Source organism: Euprymna scolopes, chromosome 1 (genome assembly GCF_053919585.1).
Source record: "Euprymna scolopes isolate OS-2025 chromosome 1, ASM5391958v1, whole genome shotgun sequence".
NCBI lineage: Eukaryota > Metazoa > Mollusca > Cephalopoda > Sepiida > Sepiolidae > Euprymna > Euprymna scolopes.
In genome coordinates this window covers 32,546,681-32,566,762 of record NC_136482.1, presented here as the reverse complement: position 1 = coordinate 32,566,762, position 20,082 = coordinate 32,546,681, and the positions used below count along the sequence as shown (strand labels likewise).

At 34.7% G+C, this 20,082-nt stretch overlaps 1 protein-coding gene across 2 annotated transcripts in view; it reads right to left on the bottom strand.

The window, feature by feature from the left end:
• LOC145291178 (uncharacterized) overlaps nucleotides 1-11,289 on the bottom strand; it is a 60,615-nt gene extending 49,326 nt beyond the window's left edge. For both annotated transcript variants that reach the window (XM_080136778.1, XM_080136854.1), the window contains exons 1-2: nucleotides 11,106-11,289; nucleotides 6,864-7,267 (exon numbers count right to left, since the gene is read on the bottom strand). In XM_080136778.1, coding sequence (XP_079992904.1) covers nucleotides 6,864-7,241 — 378 coding nt within the window. In that variant the 5' untranslated portion in view covers nucleotides 7,242-7,267; nucleotides 11,106-11,289. The remainder of the gene's footprint in view (nucleotides 1-6,863; nucleotides 7,268-11,105) is intronic.
• Nucleotides 11,290-20,082: the final 8,793 nt, after the last annotated feature.

Here is a 20,082-nt window from a genome sequence, read left to right as displayed (position 1 = left end):
AAAAATCATGATTAAATATTTGATGATATAAAACCTTGAAATATAAAAACTTCCAAAATTAATGGCTTTAGCATTAAATAACCCAAACATGACTGATATGGCATAAAACAAAACAACCAAACCAAATAACATGAATAAATATTTAAAGACATAAAAAAAAACTCGAAGCATAAAAACTTTTACCAAAATGACCAGATTCAGCATTAAATAATCCGAAAGAGGTTGATATACTGTAAAATAAAACAACCAAAGCAAACTATGTTTTTATTTATTTCTTAGAATATTGCATCTTTATATGGGAAGCAAAACAAGGGGCAAAAGGAGAACTTTTTCAAAATATTTCATTATTTTCCAAACTTCATCAAAATGCAAATAAAGTTTTGTTGTAAAAATAAAAAAGTAGTGTTAATCTAAACTAAAACTGATTTAATCAACATTTGTTTCCCTAAGGTTTCTTATTTATTTAATTTAATCACAAACAATAAGCCTAAAATATTCCTTGCTTTCGGGATTCAGTTATGCTTGAAAACAACTTCCATTTTAATTTTTCTAATTAGCCATAATTTGCAAATAACTAATCAAGAGACTCATTTCTTATTAACTTTCGATCTATAATTTTCAACCTCTCTATATTGTTTGTCACCCCCACGTGCAGTCAATAACTCTTTGATTATTTTTGCTTCCATATTTCCCTCTCCAATTATTAATAGTTGAAAGTAATAAAGAGAATAGTAAAAGATTGGAATAGTCCATTACAAAGAAAAGGGGACACCAACACTTGGATACGAACTAAGAGAAAGCAAGAGTGGATTATATAGCAATCAGAAAGAGGCTAATTTTGAATTTTGTATCTTGTTTTTCATATTAAACTGTCTGCAAACTTGCTTTTTTATTCAAAAGGTTTTCACCTAAGCTCAATGGGTGACCTCAAAGAGACAAGTTGACCTCAATGGATAACATTTTGTTCTCGTATATATATATATATATATATATATATATATATGCACATAAACACTTATTTTTTATTGCTTATTAATCCTTTAAGATGACACAATAAATGGAGTAAAGTCAACGGTAATTTTATAGCTATATGTAAGCACGGCCAAAACAGGAGTAAGTAGTTTTTGATGGAGTCTCTCTTTAAAATCTACCAAAAATCAAGTAATTATCCAATCAATACGAGATTTTCACCGATTATTAAGTGAAGAATGAACTTTATAACAGTGTACTTTTTTTTCATAATCGATATTCATATATATATATATATATATATATATATATATATATATATATATTTGCCTACAACCCTCCCCCTTTTTTATTTGTAGTTACAAATATGCTCAAAATAATCAGCAGAAATTGAACAAAACATATATTGTAGGCAGGGTGAGGATTGTAAGTAAAACAAACAAAAAGAAATCAGCTGTGCACGTATCAGATTTTAAGGTTGAAAATCCAAATTTTGAATGAGTTTACTTTTTCATCTTTCGTGCTTTGAAGAATGAAATTCATTGAATATGTTAATATTAATTATTATCTTTCAGATTAGCAAAAAAAAAAATATATATATATATATATATATATATATATATATATATATATATATATATATATATAGAGGTAATTTTTACGAAAAATACTACTTTTAAATCTTTGAAAAATAAATTAATAATTTTCTTTTAATGAGCCAAATATTGCTAATATATCATTAATTAGGAAATGCTTTGAAGAATCGATACCAAAAAAGAAAAAAAACATCAATAAATAACTGCGCATTTTGCTAAAAATATGATAATTTCTTTCGGCAATTTGTCTTTATGCAATATTGCCTCACAGAGTTGTTCATATTTACAAACAGTTGTGATCTCCCCTTTTCCCTGTGACTTGCGCTTGACTTAGTTAAAAGTGTGGGGGACTTGCCTCTACCACACTCTCGTCCAGAAACACTTGATCCTGATGTCAAAACCACCAAGCATGATACTCGATGCAGGAGTTGTCTCCAACACATACAGCATCTAGCATTCCCAAAATGGTCACCCATCTAGTACTGACGAGCCTTATCATTGCTTAACTTCAGGGATTATGTAGGCAATATATCCCTTATGATCGAAATTTACATGACTAAATGAACTTATTTTGTCTTGTAAAGACTATCATAGTTTCTTCAAAACTATCATTAAATTTTGAATTTTTTTAATTTCGCCACACAAAACCTATAGAGTGAGATAAAATATGGAATTATTTGAAATTCAGGTACTTATTTTATATTTTGGCACATTCTTATAGCAAATTATCCTAAATATTATTTAGACAAAAACAAGCCGGGTGTGCGTGGTCCCCCTCTGGTGCTGCATATGAGATGACACCACAAAAAATAGTGAAATGATGAATGTGAGAAGTGTGAAGGGCCAACGTTGTCTTCACATTTTTGCAAAGTTTCAGAAAAATCTAATGGATGGGGCAAAAGTTATGGGGTTAAAAATTGTCATTTTTTTTGCAATTTGGGGGCATTTGTAACTCCTTTTGAGCTCCTGGAAATGCTGAATCCCAGTGAAAATGAACAAACAGTGCAGTTTCACGCCTTAAGACATGTATATTTGAATTCAGCACCAGGGAAAACCACTATATAGACATACATATCAAGTTTTTGAGTAATATGAAAAAAGAGCTCCAAAAAGGCATGTTTTTTAGCCCTAAAAGTCCCAGAGGAATGTGAACCAGAATTTTGTCATGGTCACCTATATTGAATTTATATTAAGAACAATGGCCTTCACATTTTGGCCAAGTTTCAGCAAAATCTAATGGATGGATCAAACGCTATGAGGCAAAAAGTGTCATTTTGGGCCATTTTTGACACTTTTTAAGCCCCTGGGGACACTGAATTCCAGTGTAAATGGATGAGTGCAGTTTCAAACCTTAACACATGTATATTTGAGTTGACCAATGTGAAAAACCACTATATAGTCAGACATATCAAGTTTTTGTTGAGAAATATGAAAAGAGAGCCACAGAAGGGTGTTTTTAGCACTAAAAGTTGCCACGGTCGCGAACCAGAATTTTGCCAGGGTCACTCATACTGGATTTATATTGAGAACAATAGATTCCACATTTTGGGCAAGTTTCAGAAAAATCTAATGGATGAATCAAAAGTTATAGGGCAAAACATGTCATTTTTTGGTCATTTTTGATCTCTTGAGCCCTTAGGGACACAACGGGAATTTTCACAAAAAAAAAAAATTTTCTTACTATGCACATTTATTTAATGAAATATAATTTGTGGCAAAATACCAGGAAAAACTAATGGACGGTTATCTGACAATCATTCGGATGCACGGGCACCACTGAAAACATAGGTCCCTCTCCGATAAATCGGGGGATCAAAAAAATAATAATAATTGGTTCAAAAACCTTTTAAAAAAATATTCAAATGTTTTATCAATTAACACAAAAATGGAAGTGAATAGTGTTTTTTTTAGAAAATTTTTTAATTTTAAATTCTATTAAAAATAGTCAAAAAAAGTTTTATATTATTCTGCTTTTCATTTGATAAAATTCAGGCTTTTATCTTTCTAGAAAAAAATAGTTGCTCAAGAATAATGGATTTTAATTTGTTATAAAAAAATAAAACAACAACTTAGTTTTCCTCCCATTTTTTAGCCGTGCCTGACATTTGAAATCTGAAGCTCCTATATTAAAGGAATATAAAAACATTTTTGTGTAATTCTCAGTTCTTTTGCCGACATTAAATCACATTTTTTCTTGTTCATTATGAAATCATTATGTGGCTAATCAGCCTTTTTGGAGGATTTTATTATTATGCAAAAATAAAAACTCAATTTCTAAATCAAAAGATGAACACTTCCATTAGGGACAAAAACAAACAAACTGATTGTCAAGTTGATCATACCTACAAACACTAGCGGTTCATGCTTATGTAATCATTAGTATAGGAAGTAATAATTACAGCAAGTTGAAGGATTCAAACCCAGTTGCAAAATCACCTTTGATTTTGTAGTTTGGTAAGAATTATCACAAGAAAAAAAAGAGAATTAAGTTCTATATATAATATTGAGGCAAGTGGATGTATACAGAAATCTAGTCAAATAGTGATTGATAATATATATATATATATATATATATAAAACGCATGCATCTAGGAGAAGGAAAACTGATGTAAAATCTGAGGTTTACTGTATACTCTGTCTTGTGGCAGCCATTGCACCGATAAAGATTAGAAGTTGTACCAAAAAAGTGTGGTTAGTTCTACACAAAGTCTTCACCACAATAAACAAATCATCTGTGTGGATTTCCGAACAACTTATGTGTTGTGGCGGAACCTCATACAGCAAAATTGACAGAAGAGTCCATCAGTTAACATAGTTGGGGGTGAGGTGCTTAAACCTGTGAAAGACCAATGAGATGATATCAAACAACCACGAAGTCTTTCTGAAGAACAAAGGACAAGCAACAAACCCTTCAAGCCCTAACCATAACATAGATGAAAACACTGACCTCAACCAGGATGAAAACATTTACTCTAAACAAATTTTTAAAGAACACGCTTTATTAAACCCTAAACTCATCCTAAATCTGGTGTGATAGTCAAGAATTCTGATGTCAGACGTCAAATTTGGCTAAAGCAGTATAAAAAAACATTGATTATTGTATATATTTCAATTAAAAAAGTTTAGTCAAATCTTTAAAAATATTTTCTTTTTACATAAAATGTAAATTTGAACAAATTAAAAAGAAAAGCTCTAATTCAGAGTGTCTCTTTGTAGGGGGAGATGGATTTTACTCATTAAAAACCGACCATGTGTCTAATTTGACCCTCTTGGGGAGGAAAATAAATAGGAACAGCTGCCAACAACCTGCAAACTTTTGGATTTTAGCAAAGTACCAATCCTTCAGCTTTAAATCAAAGTCAACATAGTCTAGACAATTTTTGAAACAGCTTTTTCCCTTTTGACCGAGGTATATTACTAGTCCTACACAGTTGTAGGAGGTCCACCCTCCCAGGCTTTGCCTTCTCCTTTTGATGTTGGTTGTTGGCTGGTTGTTTTATGGCATATCAACCCTTTTCAGGTTATTTAATGCCAAATCCAGTTATTTTAAAGAAAAGTTTTTTAATAGAAGATATTTGGGTTTTTTTTTTCAAGTCGGTTTTTTATTTAACCCATAGTTGGGACCCTAACAGGTACTACCACTCCGGGTCAGAGTGGACCTGGGAGCAATGGCAATTAAAGGGTGGCTCCACACTCCCCAAAGCCCACAAGCTGGGGCCTCACCACTGGATATAGTTTAAGGTCATATCCAGGAACCCCATGGAGGGACTTTTACCCTCTGCAGGGGGGCAGTCGGTGTATTCTAATGCCCCACCGACAGGGCCATGTAATCAGGAAGTCATTATCTTCAGACAGCCTGATCTGGTAGTACGTGGAACAAAGCATGAAGCCACTTGATGTAAGGAATTAAAAAGAACAAAAAATGCATCAAAAAGACAGGAGATGCCTATTGGCCTTCGCGTTGAAAAGGCCAAAACTTTAGGTGGAGCTAAACAGTCAGAAGGAAGACAGTTTCACAACCTTTCAATTCTTCGAAAGAAGCTATTTGAATAGGAAGCTGTATTACAATGAGGTATCAAAACAGCAAATTGGTTAGGACCACTAGATCAATGAGTCAAACAAGCTGGAACAAAGGAAGCAGGGAATAAATCAAACAATTTTTAAGAACACGCGCCATAATAGTATTTGTAGAAAAGACTAAGAGTAGCAACATCATGCCTGTGAGAAAGAAGTTACAAAGAAAAAGATAGCATGGGGTCAATTAAATAGTAGATATGTTTCTGTGCCTTATCAAAAGACTCACCAGCCTAAATATGACAACAGTATTTCATACAAGGTTTGATAGTAGAGTTTTAAAGATAGCAAATAACCTCCGGTGTAAGAAAATGATAGGATCAAGAGATAGAACCGACTTTATGTAAAGCAGAAAAAGCAATGGATCTAATGTATAATCTCCAACTTTATATTGTCTTGCTGAAGCAAATCATGTTTTCAATCAACAAGATGGGTATTTTGTTGTAGACTTGATCAAGTTGCTTGCAAGAAAGTTCAACACTGATCATGTGATCAAGTTCAAAAAAAGATTCTTTTAACTTATAAACAGAAATCATGATCTTTTTTAATTATTATTTTAACACAGCACAAAAATATTTGCATCAATACAAGTAGGTACTTCACAAAGTGAAAACTATTAGATAATTTGTAAATCGAACAAATTATCATTACTTTCGTTCAAACCAAACAAGACATAATGTCATTGAGATGTAAAGGGCTACTGTGAATTAGAATCATTCTTAAGTGGGGAGTTGAGCAGCAAAATGTTTGTTCAAATTACATTTAAACTTCTGTATGCTGGAAGAGTCAAGGAAACAGAACAAGCAGTTTAAGGGAAGAAGCTTTTAGAGTAGAAAGCTCTCCAGTATCTGAGACCTCTACAGAGAAGGGGTAGAATTTTGCTGAACTAATTGGTTGGTCAAGGGATGAGTATACCAGAGCAAGTTCATTAAAGCATATTCCTTTAAACTACTTGTTAAACAAGTATAGGGATGCAACACTGGTGATGGGACAGGAATTGGAGCTAAATAGACAGTGTGGGGCATATTAGAGAGCGTTTTTTTTTACCCTGTCTAAAAGAGAGAGCCATGTGGTTCATGCAGCAGTCCAGAGGTGACCACGATACACTGTACATGATCAATGGTGATTTGAGATACTGGTAGATGCATGAAGTTTTCTAGCTCAGTAGATGGAGCCCACCTTCTTTGCAGCAGCCTTGGCAATATCTTTTCATACTTTACTTACCTTGACTTTTGGTTTGAGCTTTGTTTTTGTTGGTTTGGCAACTTTTTCAATTTCTTTGTTCTCTTCTCGATTAAAAATGGGCAAGGGAATTTCTGGGCAACGTTTCTTTTTCTTCAGATCCAGTTGTGCAAGAATTAGAGCTTGGTTCATCATGTCTGTGGAGGATAATGCATTCCTAATACTACCACCACAAGCCCCCAACTGCTCCTGCTGTACTACACAAGTGTTTCCTCCTTGAAGCCACTTGTTGTGGGGAACATGTTTCCCAGTTAGTTTTTCAACAACAATAGGCTGTGGATTTGATGACACCTTGTGTAGCATTTTGGCATCAGAGATTCGGACTCCCATTTTGGACAAAAACGAATTTTCATTTTTCATCCTGGTTATCACAGAAAACACATTACCTGTAAGAAAAACAGAAAAAAAATACGATGGAAGAAATATAAAAAAAAAGAAGAATGCTTCCTCCTCCCCTACACACACACAAAAAAAAAAGAATATATACAAAAACAAAAAAAAAATGTAAGTTTAACTGAATAAACATGTATTCTTCACTGAAAATAGGGTTTGCTGAAGCCTTAATTATCAGTGGGTAGTTCGTGGTTGTAAATCAGAGTTTACTTTCTCCAAGATGGACTGCCTTCCAGGTTTGAGGAGCACTTACTCTACCTATTCTTTAATGGAAATCACTGGAGACAAAGCATGAAACCACTTGGTGTAAAGAGCAAACAAGAACAAAAGAAGATTATCACAAAGACAGGAAATGAAAATAAATGAAACTGCAGCACTAACCCTAAAACGGGTTTAACCAACTTCCTCCAAAAGAGGAAGTTTCATAGGAGTATGAAAGGTCCCCAGCCGCATGTATTTGGTTGGTGCAAAAATAATGTCGTTTTTGACGTTCAACTAAATATAAAAAAAATGACATTATTTTTGCACCAACCTAATACATCCCCATTAGGAGAGACAACGTTGGGTTTCTGCAACTTTTGCAGGGAGGTGTTGTCCCTATACATACAGCACCTTGTATTCCAAAACTGGTCACCCATCTGGTACTTACCAAGATCAACATTGCTTAACTTTGGTGATCTAATGAGAACCCGTGTGTCAATGTGATTATGCCATATATACAAAGACAGAATACACCTATTGGTTCTTAAAAAGACCAAGACTACAGTTTGGAAGAAAAGCAAGAAGAGAGTTCCACAAGGCTGCAGTTTTTGGATAGAAGCTACTGGAATAAATGTATTACAATGAGGTATCAAAACAGTGAATTGAGGAAGACAACTAGACTAAGGAGTTAAATGAGCTGGAACAAAGGAAGCAGGAAAAAGATCGGTACTTATGCACTTATTGATCCATGCTGAAATAATAACGTTATTATTTAAAAAGCCATTCTTAACATGGGGAGGGGAGGGTGTTTTGTACCTATTCTGTACTTTAACCTTATAACTGAATAAAAAAACATATCACAAAACTTTAATTAAACTTGGAAATACAATTTAAAAAATAGCGAGGATCAGTAAGTGCATCAGCACCAAAAGATCATTATTGATTATAAACTGTTGAGATCTATTAAGAACGGTAAAGAAAAACTACTTTATAAGTTGTTTTATGACTTTTTATTATTCTTCACCCCCACTACCCTCCACACACACACACACACACCTACGCACGGTATGATCAGCTTGAATTAATATTTTCAAACCACTCACCATCAATAAAAAGCAGTAATTGATATTTGGATTCGTTAAGTGGCTGATTATATCGTAATAACAGTTTGTAAACAGATTTATTGTGTCACTCAGCATTACGGTTTTACAAGTCAGCAGTCAAATAGTGTAAACAAAGTAATGAGAAGAAATTTACACATTGCAGAATTTTTACAATCGTCTCATAATATTCTTCATCATTCAACTAACAATCTAAACTCAGGATACGTTGTAACTCGCAGCATGTATCTAAATGAATAACTGCAGTATGGCCGATTTCTCATATTAATAAAAAGTCTACAAGTAACATTTTGAGAAGATTCAACTTTATGTACATCAATCACAAGGTTAACTAATTTGCATATTTTATGTACATCAATCACAAGGTTAACTAATTTGCATATTTTATGTACATCAATCACAAGGTTAACTAATTTGCATATTTTATGTACATCAATCACAAGGTTAACTAATTTGCATATTTTATGTACATCAATCACAAGGTTAACTAATTTGCATATTTTATGTACATCAATCACAAGGTTAACTAATTTGCATATTTTATGTACATCAATCACAAGGTTAACTAATTTGCATATTTTATTAATAAACTGTTTTTTGTTATAGTTTTTTTTTTAATTTAATGATAGTTGGGATTTTTATATACAGAGTTTTGTTTTGCAATATTGTTATTTCTTAGACAAATATTTAGTGCTTCTGTTCAAATGTTCCATTTTTTAGAGGAACCGATTTTGAAGAAGTTCCAATCTAGGTACTTGTACAGTTTAATCAAGACATTAAAAAGAAGAAAAAAAAGAAAAAAAATGTTATATTGTACGTATCCGTTTTGGACTGAAGATCTCCGAAAAAAGAAAAAAAAAAAAAGTTCACTTAGTTTGATTGAGTAGTTTTTTGAGGTTACTACTAGTGCCCTTATTGATCCGTGCTGAAATAATAACGTTATTATTTTAAAAGCCATTCTTAACATGGGGAGGTGAGGGTGTTTTTACAATTGAATAAAAAACATATCATAAAACTTTAATTAAACTTGGAAATGCGATTTAAAAAATAGCGCGGATCAGTAAGTGCACTAGCACCTTTAGGTTTTTTTTGGGGTGGGGGGTTACAGTGGAAAAACGTTTTTATGAGAAGCAATGAAGGTAGCCATCTTTGAATTTTTTTAACACGCCACTGGGAGATAACTCAGTTTAAAGCGCCGACACTACCTCCACATCTTTAGTACTAGCTTTTCTTCCTAAAAATCGAAACATTGCTACCTTTTGCTCGGTATCATAACAAATTGTTTTTTCGCTAAAAAAAATTTAAAATTTAAAAATACTTGATCAAATTAACTGAAATTTTTTGCGAAGAACTTCATTCTATAACGGATATGTACAATATAACCATTTTCCGATATTTTCATTTTGTAATGTCTTGATTAAACTGTGCAAGTACCCCGATCTATTTCTAAATTGTATGTCAAAAAGAAAATTTTCTTTTTTCCTTTCTTTATGTTTATATTTAAAAGACAAATAATTGTGTATCAGAATTACCAAAACTATGTTTATCTACGAATAAACGATGAAAGATTCTGTGGGTTTGTTTTACAAAATTCGAAAAAGTAGTCAAAAACCAAATATACAACAAATGAATGTTAGCATAGCCAATAAAGGTTACTTTGCAACTTACCGGCATCATTTTTTGGTGTTTTTAAGTAATTTTAAATGATATTTATTTTATCGCAAATATTAACTCTCTTAAGTCTTGTTTACTTTTTCCGGGTTTGTTGGGGGGGGGTGATAAACACAAGATTTGTTTAGAATGTTTAAGTGTACAAGTTTCTGAACGGAAAAAAAAAAATCATGGAATATGAAAACCGCGAATTTAAAAACCGAAGCTTCCTTCCCAACAGAACCTGTCGTCATCTTGATCCAAATCCATTCGTAAAAACTGATTTTTTTAAGATCAGATGAGCAATGAGGCTATGAGCATTAAAACCTATTTAAAAACACCAAAATGAGCGAGGTAGTAATATATATATATATATATATATATATATATATATATATATATATATATATATATATATATTACGCGTACTCGTTTGTTGGCTTCTCTACTAAATCGACAAATATATTTTCTAAAACATGGTTAACGTAATAACCTAATCACGTAGAAAATCTATTCGTCTCTAAATAATTTACGTGATCGAAATAGGAATTTATCTATTATGTGTATCTGCGTTCGTTTTCGTTAAAAAAAAAAAGTTTAATTATATCATTCAAAATATTTTCTTTTTCTTCGTAAAATGTTATTGGAATTGGAGCCATTAAAGAGAATTGTTGCCCAACTTGAAAAACAATCTTTAAAAAGAAATGAACGGGAAATAAAAATCTCCAGTCTCCACACGTCTAAACACGATTTTACTTGGAGATAAAATAAATTTGTAATGACATAAATTAAATTTTACAATGCATAGAAGAAGTGAAAGCTATACTGTTATTGCCAATGATTTAATAATAATACTTACGGAAATTTTTAAAAAAATGTGGCTATATCGATCTTTTTACCTCTCGGCTATGTATAAAATTGGGGAAGTCCGCCATGTTGTTATTGCTATCGTTAGGGAGACACTGCCCCCTAGCGTCAATGAGACAAAGGGGAATAACTCTAGTTGCCAAGGAAACTAATATGAATGAGACTTTCAAGTCGTTAACAAAACTTGTTTTTATCTTTTTTTGTCAAGTTTTACGATTTTTTGTTTGTTTGTTTTAAACAGGTTTAGACACATCTAAGAAATTCGGCAAGACTGGAGTTTAGGTGGAAAAATAATCTCGAACCCTTTATCACATAAAAGGAACTAATTTCCCTAATCACCGGTACGTTACTATGTCAATAATATATAAACAATATTGGTATTTCAGAAGTTGTTTTTGAAAACAACTTAAAAAAAAAAAAAACCTTCTTTTTATATTGCTTTTAATTAAAATAAAAAAGGTTTTCGTAGGTTACAATTATGAAAAGTTCTATTCATATTTAAATGTCTTATATGTTCCGTGTTTTTTTTTTGTTTTTTTTTTTTACACAATGAATACCTTTTTTAATGAAGGTGCTAGTGCAGAGAGTGATCCGCTGATCCGCGCTATTTTTTAAATCGTATTTCCAAGTTTAATTAAAGTTTTATGATATGTTTTTTATTCAATTGTAAGGTTGAAGTATAGAATTTTTTTTTTTTTTTTACACAGTGATCACAACTTATCAAGGCCCGGAAGCCACTCAGGGATAAGGGTTATTGCAAGTACATTACGTTAGTGAGGAGATTTGCTGACGTGTTTACTTAAGGGGGCGGTTCATTAGGAATTTGTTAACATTGGACTTGAAGACATCCAAGTTGTAGTCCGGTGGGAAGCAGGCAGACGGAACAGTTCCACAGGCGTGCAGTTCTAAGAATGAAGTTTTGTTCATGGAATCCGCGTTTTGATTTAGGCACAGATATAGAGTGGGGGAAATTTTTCACAGTGGATTCAGCTAGACGGGTGTTTTTCGTGAAAGATTGGCGAGGGGGGGGACCAGAGATTGGAGTTCAGACGAGCATCTGCCATGGAAATAACGATAAAACATGTACAAAACACTCTCCCCTCCCCATATTAAGAATGGCTTTTTAAATATAACGTTATTATTTACGTCCGGATCGCTATGCACTAGTACCTTAATGATAAACAATGCATAAATAGAAATAATAAATTATCAGACTTTTTAAAGTTTAAGTTTAAACAATATTTTTTTAATTAAAAATTGAATCGCGTGATTATTATTAAATTACGTGAGTAGTTATAAACGATACAAATTAATATTAAACACGCGTAATCTCTTGCAATTTATTATTTCTCTATTTCAAATTCAAATTTATTAATTATAAAACCTTCGGTACTTATGTATTTTTGTTACCGTGCTAAACAAAAGGTGATTAAGATATCGTTAAGATAAACGATAAAGATATCGTTAAGATAAACGTTCTGTTTAAAATTAAAAAAAATGTTGTTTAAAATAAAGAAGTAAAAAAATGAGAGAAGAAAGATATCGTGAAAAAAAAGATCGTGAAACGTTTTAAAATAAATAAGTAAGAAGTTGGGCTTCTTTCAGTTGTTTTCAACAACAACTTCTGAAATACCTATATTATTGACATAGTAACGTACCGCCACCGGTGATTAGGGAAATTAGTTCCTTTTATGTGATAAATGGTTCGAGATTATTTTTCCACCTAAACTCCAGTCTTGCCAGAAATTCCAGAAATGATCATTATTTAAATCAATATTTCGAATACATACACATTAACAAATGACGTAATCTAAAGAAACCACTCTTGCAAGCAATACCTCTTTCTTTTTTAGGATAGAATGATTCTAGTATATAAATTAAATTTTTTTTTAATTATATTGTTTTAAATATAAAATATTTCTTTTAAAGTAAAAACAGGATGCAACCAAAAACTAGTTCTAAGTACACAACACTACCTCCTCCATGCATTGCCTTCTTTTCTGAGAAGAGGATGGTTTTATTGATAAAAAAAGTTATTCTATTATATAAACTAGCTTTAAAAAATAAGTACATTTCTACATAAAGACTATGCTATTTCCCCATCCAAATAGATTCGACTTTTTTAAGACAATTATAAATAAATATCCTGAAAACTTGGCCCATGATTACTGAATACCTTGGCTTGAAAAAAAAAATACTTATTGTTACGTATAACCAACCCACCACCACTGCCCTTTCTACATAACTCTCTTATAAAATTAAGAAGACTTCTCATGTTAAGGTGGCTGCTCAATAAAGCTGCGATTACACTTAGTTCTGTGTCGTCTTCATTCTGATACTAACCCATGAATTTAACATGGTGACAGCACATTAACAGAATTCTTACAATCCAAGATGAATGACAGCTCGTCAAATAACGAGTAAGCAATATTCCTTTAGGTTTTAACTACTGTTATGTTTTCTTTTATCGTTCGGTTACTCCCACATCGATATATTAATGGTGTGCCATCACCTTATGGTTCCTGCTGATCTCTACAGTCTGTTGTTGTTGTTGTTGTTGTTGTTATTATTATTATTATTATCATCATCATCATCATCATCATCATCGTCGTTGTTGTTGTTGTTGTTATTGAGTTCCTGCCACAAGGGATTCTTGCCTAAACATTTTTTAGTCTCTAATTAATGATTAATTTCCAAAAAAAGAACCCGTCTGTATCACGGTGATGTCCACTAAAGAGGATATGACTACTGCAACTAATATCATCTCCTTAACTGGTGATATGTCTGTCCGGCTTATAAATCAAGGCCCCAGAATTATTCATATTTAGTGAGAATAAAACAGACTCCTGGAAAATATTTCATAAACGATCGTCCAACAGCTCGTTATTGACAGGTTTGAACCATAAACCATGAGAAATTCAGGTTTCTATATTTCAGAACTGCCTGGGCAATGATGCCATGAAAATATACCAGGGCATGCAGTTTGACACCCCAGAGACTGAGCACACTGTGGAGGACATACTACAAGCACTGGAGGAGTATTCAATCGAAATTCTCAACAAAAGTTATGCGAGATTTGCGTTCCATCAGAGTAAAGAGGGTGACAAGTTCTACAATGATCTAAGAGTACTGTCGAAAATGTGCAATTTCTGCGCTCGATGCAGTGATTCACTTCTGTAGGACTAAATTGTAAAAAATCTCCATGACCAGTTAACTAAGCAAGATCTGCTAAAAATATAGAACCTTACTCTATAGAAGGGTGTAGACATTTGCAGAGCGGCTAAAATGGCCTCAACTCACAGTCAACAAATTTTTTTTTTTTACATGGGGATCACCGCTTATCAAGGCCAGGAAGCCACTCGGGGATAAGGGTTATTTTGTGTACAATAATCAATCGGATAATATCGTAGTAATAGTTGGTATTGGAGATTTGATAAAGCATCTTACTTAAGGGGGCGATTAATCAGGAATTTGTTTATGTTGGACTTGAAGACATCCAAGTTGTAGTACTTGGCTTTTATAGAGATAGAGAATTGCATCAGCAGTGAGATATCTTCTGGAGCTGTAGAAGGATCCCACCATTTTCCCAGCGGCCCGGGCAACAGACTTTATATATGTGTTCCATTTCAAATCAGGAGTAAAGGTCAAACCCAGAAACTTGTCAAAACATGGGGCCTCACCCAGACAAGAGCCATCAATCACAATTGATGCCAGATGGGGATCAGAGTGTTGTGATGATGTAAGGATAGGAGTTTGGTTTTGGATGCATTAAAGGTAACCAGCCACGTCTTCCCCCATCGAACCACGCGCTCAAGATCAGAGGAGAGAGAATCAGAGAGAGCTTTGTCATTTACAGCCTTTGATGTGTTGCCGTAGATGGTCATGTCATCAGCATAGATGTCAATGAATGATTTTAGTATGTGTTTTGGGAGATCATTGATGTAGATCAGGAAAAGAGTTGGGCCCAGGATGGACCCCTGAGGGACTCCAGCAGTAATACTGTGGGCCTCTGATTTCTGCCCATCAACCACTACTCTTATGAGCCTATTAGAGAGAAATGATTTAATTATTGAGATTCCAGTTATACCGTAGCTGGAAATCTTGTGAAGTAGGCTCTTATGCCAAACCTTATCGAAGGCCTTGATATGTCAAGAGCAATTGCCCTAGGTTAAGATGCTGCAGTGAAGTGCACAGTAAGTAACTCAACTTATATGTTTATAATAATTTCAGATGAGGGTACATTTTGGCTTGTCTTTGTCTAAAATAATATCACATGGTTTCAAGTTTTACAGTGCAGGAATTTGGTATTGATCAAATGCACCAGCATCATACATTTCTTTCTTGCTAATAATCATGAAGTGTGCTTGATGACAAGAGAGCGACATAATAAGATAAATAGTTAACAAAATGACAAGATCTACAGAATTTTAGTTAAATAATAAACCCTAAAACGTTTAAGCGTTTTGTCTCATAAACGACCGCAACACACTTACATAAAATGTCATAAAAGATCCCTCCTACTCGCTCTCTTTGATTTAAGGGACAGTCATAATTTGTGCAGGCATCCACTATTCACAGTTATCCTCATCTCTGTTTTAATGGATGACATTCCAAAGTAATGACGTCACCTAGTGTGCACGGAGACAAACTAACAAGAACAAGTGTTAAAGGATGTTTGATTTGACTTTTACTTTGTATTCGCATGCATTCCCCTTTAACATTCACTAAATAATTCCAATTATCGAATTTTGCCAAACTCCTGCCTTTTTACTTATTGACGCAATATAATACTACCCAGTTTTATAGAATTTATACTTTCTTAAAACATACTTACATACTCCTAATACTTTGCTTTTATCTGACCTTTCTTTAATTTGTGTATAATAATTTTCTAAAGCATACTATTTTGCACAAAATCTGCTTACTCCTTTCTAGGCATAACTAAAATTTCTAAACTGCTAATCACCCCTAACAGCTATTTTTAAAAATCACTCTATGTTGAATCAGAATTGGTCCTAAAATAGTGTTCAAATCAAATTAAACCTTCAATAGCTATATAATAGTCAGATATTTACACAAATTAATTTCCATAATTCAATTTAAATGTTTAACAAAAAAATAATCCATAAATTAAAAATATACTCTTATTAACTGCCCTGATTCTGTATTTAATGCATTTCCCCAACTGAAGTATTTTTGACCTCTCTCCAAAGTCCATTTCTTAACATATTTGCAAATATACACTAAAATTCCTCATATTTAAAAAAATCCAAACCTGATAATATATACGTGTTGATTTATACAGATGTATATATGTAATGTCGAGGGAGGAGGATTTCGTCTGTTGCTTGTATATCTCATTACGTGTGTCTCTTTATCTCTTTGTATGTAATTGTGATACATCTAGTGTGTGCACATATACATACGCGATAAAGTTCACCTTTTTTTCTGTTATCTTGGTCTTCTGCAATCGATTCTTCTCATCACTGATTGATGAGCTGTAAAGAGCATCTAAGACAAAAGCACGATGCTGATTTTCTTGCATAGATCACTTTATTCTGTCTACAAGTGAACTGGGGGACCTCTTGCATTGTTGACTCAAGCTTTTTTGTGTTTCTTTTTCTGACACATGATCTTGACGTGCGTGTACCAACCAGAATTGGAAACCAGACGGCTTGCATGTGAGAGAAAAGATATCTTCTTCTCTTTCTCTCATGCTCTCCCTCTTTCTTTCATTCCACATTCTCTTTCACACAAACCCAAATGATCTATTTCAGGTGCTATCGTCAACCTCAACTATAGAGTTTGATATACGTCAGCTTTAAACCTTGAACTCTTTTATACTAACCAACCTTCACAGCAAAATCACAATTTTTTGCTCGGTATCATAAATTGTTTTTTCACTGTAAAAAAAAAATACTTGATGAAATTAAGTGATTTTTTTTTCAGAGAACTTTGTTCCATAATGGATACGCGCAATATAACCTTTTTTATATTTTCATTTTTTAATGTCTTGATTAATCTGTACAAGTATCGAATTTACTATAACCAAAATATATTGAAATTAAAAAAAAAACTCTAAAAACAGTTTCACAGCATTAAAATAATACAAGTCGGTAGAAAATAAATTTGTTGTATTGTTGAATCATAAAGGGGATCGTGTGTGATCGTCTAGTTGTTCTTTCTATTAAATGATATGTTCATATGCTGTTGTGTGTGTGTGTGTGTGTGGTCCATGTATTTTTTTTGGACATAACCTTCTGCGTCGTGGATGTTGGTTTATATGGAATCATCTCGTGTCTTGGAGGGGAGACAGATACCTGTTTTGGACGAAGATTCATTTCACTTCAAGATAAGGAATTGGTTTTATAGTTTTTATTCACTTTTCCAGATGTCTCGCAGAAGGATGAAAAGTGAATCTGTGGCTTGCGTGGTTTACTCTTGGTCTCATTTTTACACACGTCAGCGTCACCCCCCCCCCCCAGTGAAGGGGAGGAGACGACTGTTAAGCCGTCCGGCGCCTTCCAAGTCCTAACCAAATCTCCTCGATCCAGCTAACGATCACGTGACTCACACGCACATCCGGTCAACGTGTCTATTATATAATTTACACACCTCCCTCTCTCTCTCTCTCTCTCTCTCTCTCTCTCGATCCATTCTCTAACAACTTTGTAAAAGTTTTTTGGTGTGCATTTTGTCTGTTTTCGATTTCTCGGCTGCTAAGTATAATGCATGATAACTGAGTACTTTTTAGTAAATTTATGGTTTGAAGTAGAAAAAAAAAAGCAGATGTGGGAGTGGAGAGGACAAAGTGTCGATAATTGAGATATTAAGAAGAAAACTAAATTAAAGATACTTACAACTTAGCTATGTCTCCTTCCCCCAATCCCCGTTGTTGGTTATTATAATCAATGGAAATTATTGTTTGGAATATAGAATACTGTGCTTTTCTTGATAAGAGAGCATTGACTTTTCATTGAAAATTAATATTTAAATTTCTGCTTTTAATTATTAAAGAAGATACGTTAAAAATAATTAGCATTGAAATTTATACGCTTTTTGTAAATAAAAAAAATGTGTGAGGAAAGTCCCTTAAAAGTACTGCGCCCTCTGTAGATGTATAATGTTGCACCAACGTAAAGCAATTCAATAACCAGTAAACACCGGTTCTGCACGGAATCCAACTAGGTGCCTAGACGGACGCGAACGGTTACTCAGACCGGACCCAACAACGGTAAGATATCCTCACACGGCACGAGAAGCAATAGCAACACGATTCCCGACCAAGTCAATCATCGCTCCCCCAATGTCTTTCAATCCCCCGCTTTTATCGCCGTTGTAGGCCGGCTAAATTTGCATATTGCGAGAATTCATGTGACTTTGCGAGATATCATCCTTTACAAAAAACGGCCGCCGCCATCTTGATCTTTCTTTATCTATTTTCGGTCGGCGACCCCGAGCCAGTCCCGAGGTAAGTCTTTCCTTTTCGTCCGTCTCTCTTACGCACCCACACAACACACAAACACACGGGCGCTTGTCTCCTGGATGCACATTACACTCCCCCCTGATCTGATGATCACATAGAGAGCACTGTGGGGGTGGCCTTTTAGTGCGTGTGCTTCTGCGAAGAGGTACATTCACTGTTTCAGATTCGGGCTCTGGATCTGGTTCCGCCTCATCAGATGAAGTATCGCTATCAGTCTCTGGAGGGGGCTCACTGAATCCGTGCATCGGCAGCTCATCACTAGACGCTTCACTGCTTTCTTCTGTAGTTGTGTGACGCACCTCGGTAGCTGGGCGAAGATCTCGCACATGTCGTGGGGTTCCATCGACCAAAACAGACTGCTGGCTAATCACTCCAGATATTTGTCCTCGCTGGAACTTGTCGGTGCACCGATTTTCTGGGGGCCGCACCCACACTGGATCTCCCACTTCATATCTGTTACATGTTCCCTTGTCGGCTGGCTGCGTAGTGTTGATTCCCTTCACTCCGACTCGGTACGTGTAAATAGCATTCGCAGGTGCGGTTGAAGAAGACGTCCCGTCCTTTGGCGTAATGTTGTACCAATATGTGGCTTCCATAATAGTACATCGCTTCCTGGCAGCAATTCTCTTGATGCTGCGATGGCTTCTTTCAGCAATGCCATTTCCTGACGGCACATGCGCACATCGCAACCGTAGTTGGATGCCCCACTCATCTAACAACTGCCGGACTTGCTGGCTACAAAACGCTGCATCATTGTCAGTCAGGAGCTCTTCCGGCGCACCTCGCTCAGAAAAAATGGATGATAGGTGGCGAACAACATTTGCTGAATCCTGTCTGGTCATCTGCCACCACACCACAAATCTCGTAGGCCCGCAATCAATGAGAGCTAGAAAGGGGTTGCCACTGTAATGGGTAATATTCATGGCCAGCCGCTGCCACACACTCTCAACTTCCAATCGACCCTTCTGCCATCGCTCTGGTGCAGGATCAATAGACTGGCAAGCCTCACAATATCTGATGATCTGTCTGACATCCATCTTGGTCACTGCTGGGTATACATGCCTCACAAAATAAAGGGTCCTCTTAATACCCGGATGTCCGCTCTGTGCATGGATTTTTTGTATTTGACATGGGTCGATTGCAACTGCACAAGATCGAGTAGTAATCTCCATTCCCATCTTCGTGGCTTCATACCATTTGTGAGGTACTCGGGTCAGTTGGTCAGCACGATTACAATGTGATGGCACCAGAGTGATGCTCAGTGATAGCCCATACTCAGATACCAGGTTTTTTAGCGTGTCTAGCCTTCTCCGTATTAACATTTCGCTTGCTGCCTTGGTACGGATTCGTGTCCATCCTGAAAGTGTGTCAGACACCCAGTGGTAGACACAGAGAGAATCTGTGTACAAGGTCAACTTCTTAGACTGCCACTGCAGGGCCAGATTTATCCCCTTTACAACAGCGTCCAGCTCTGCCAGGTTGA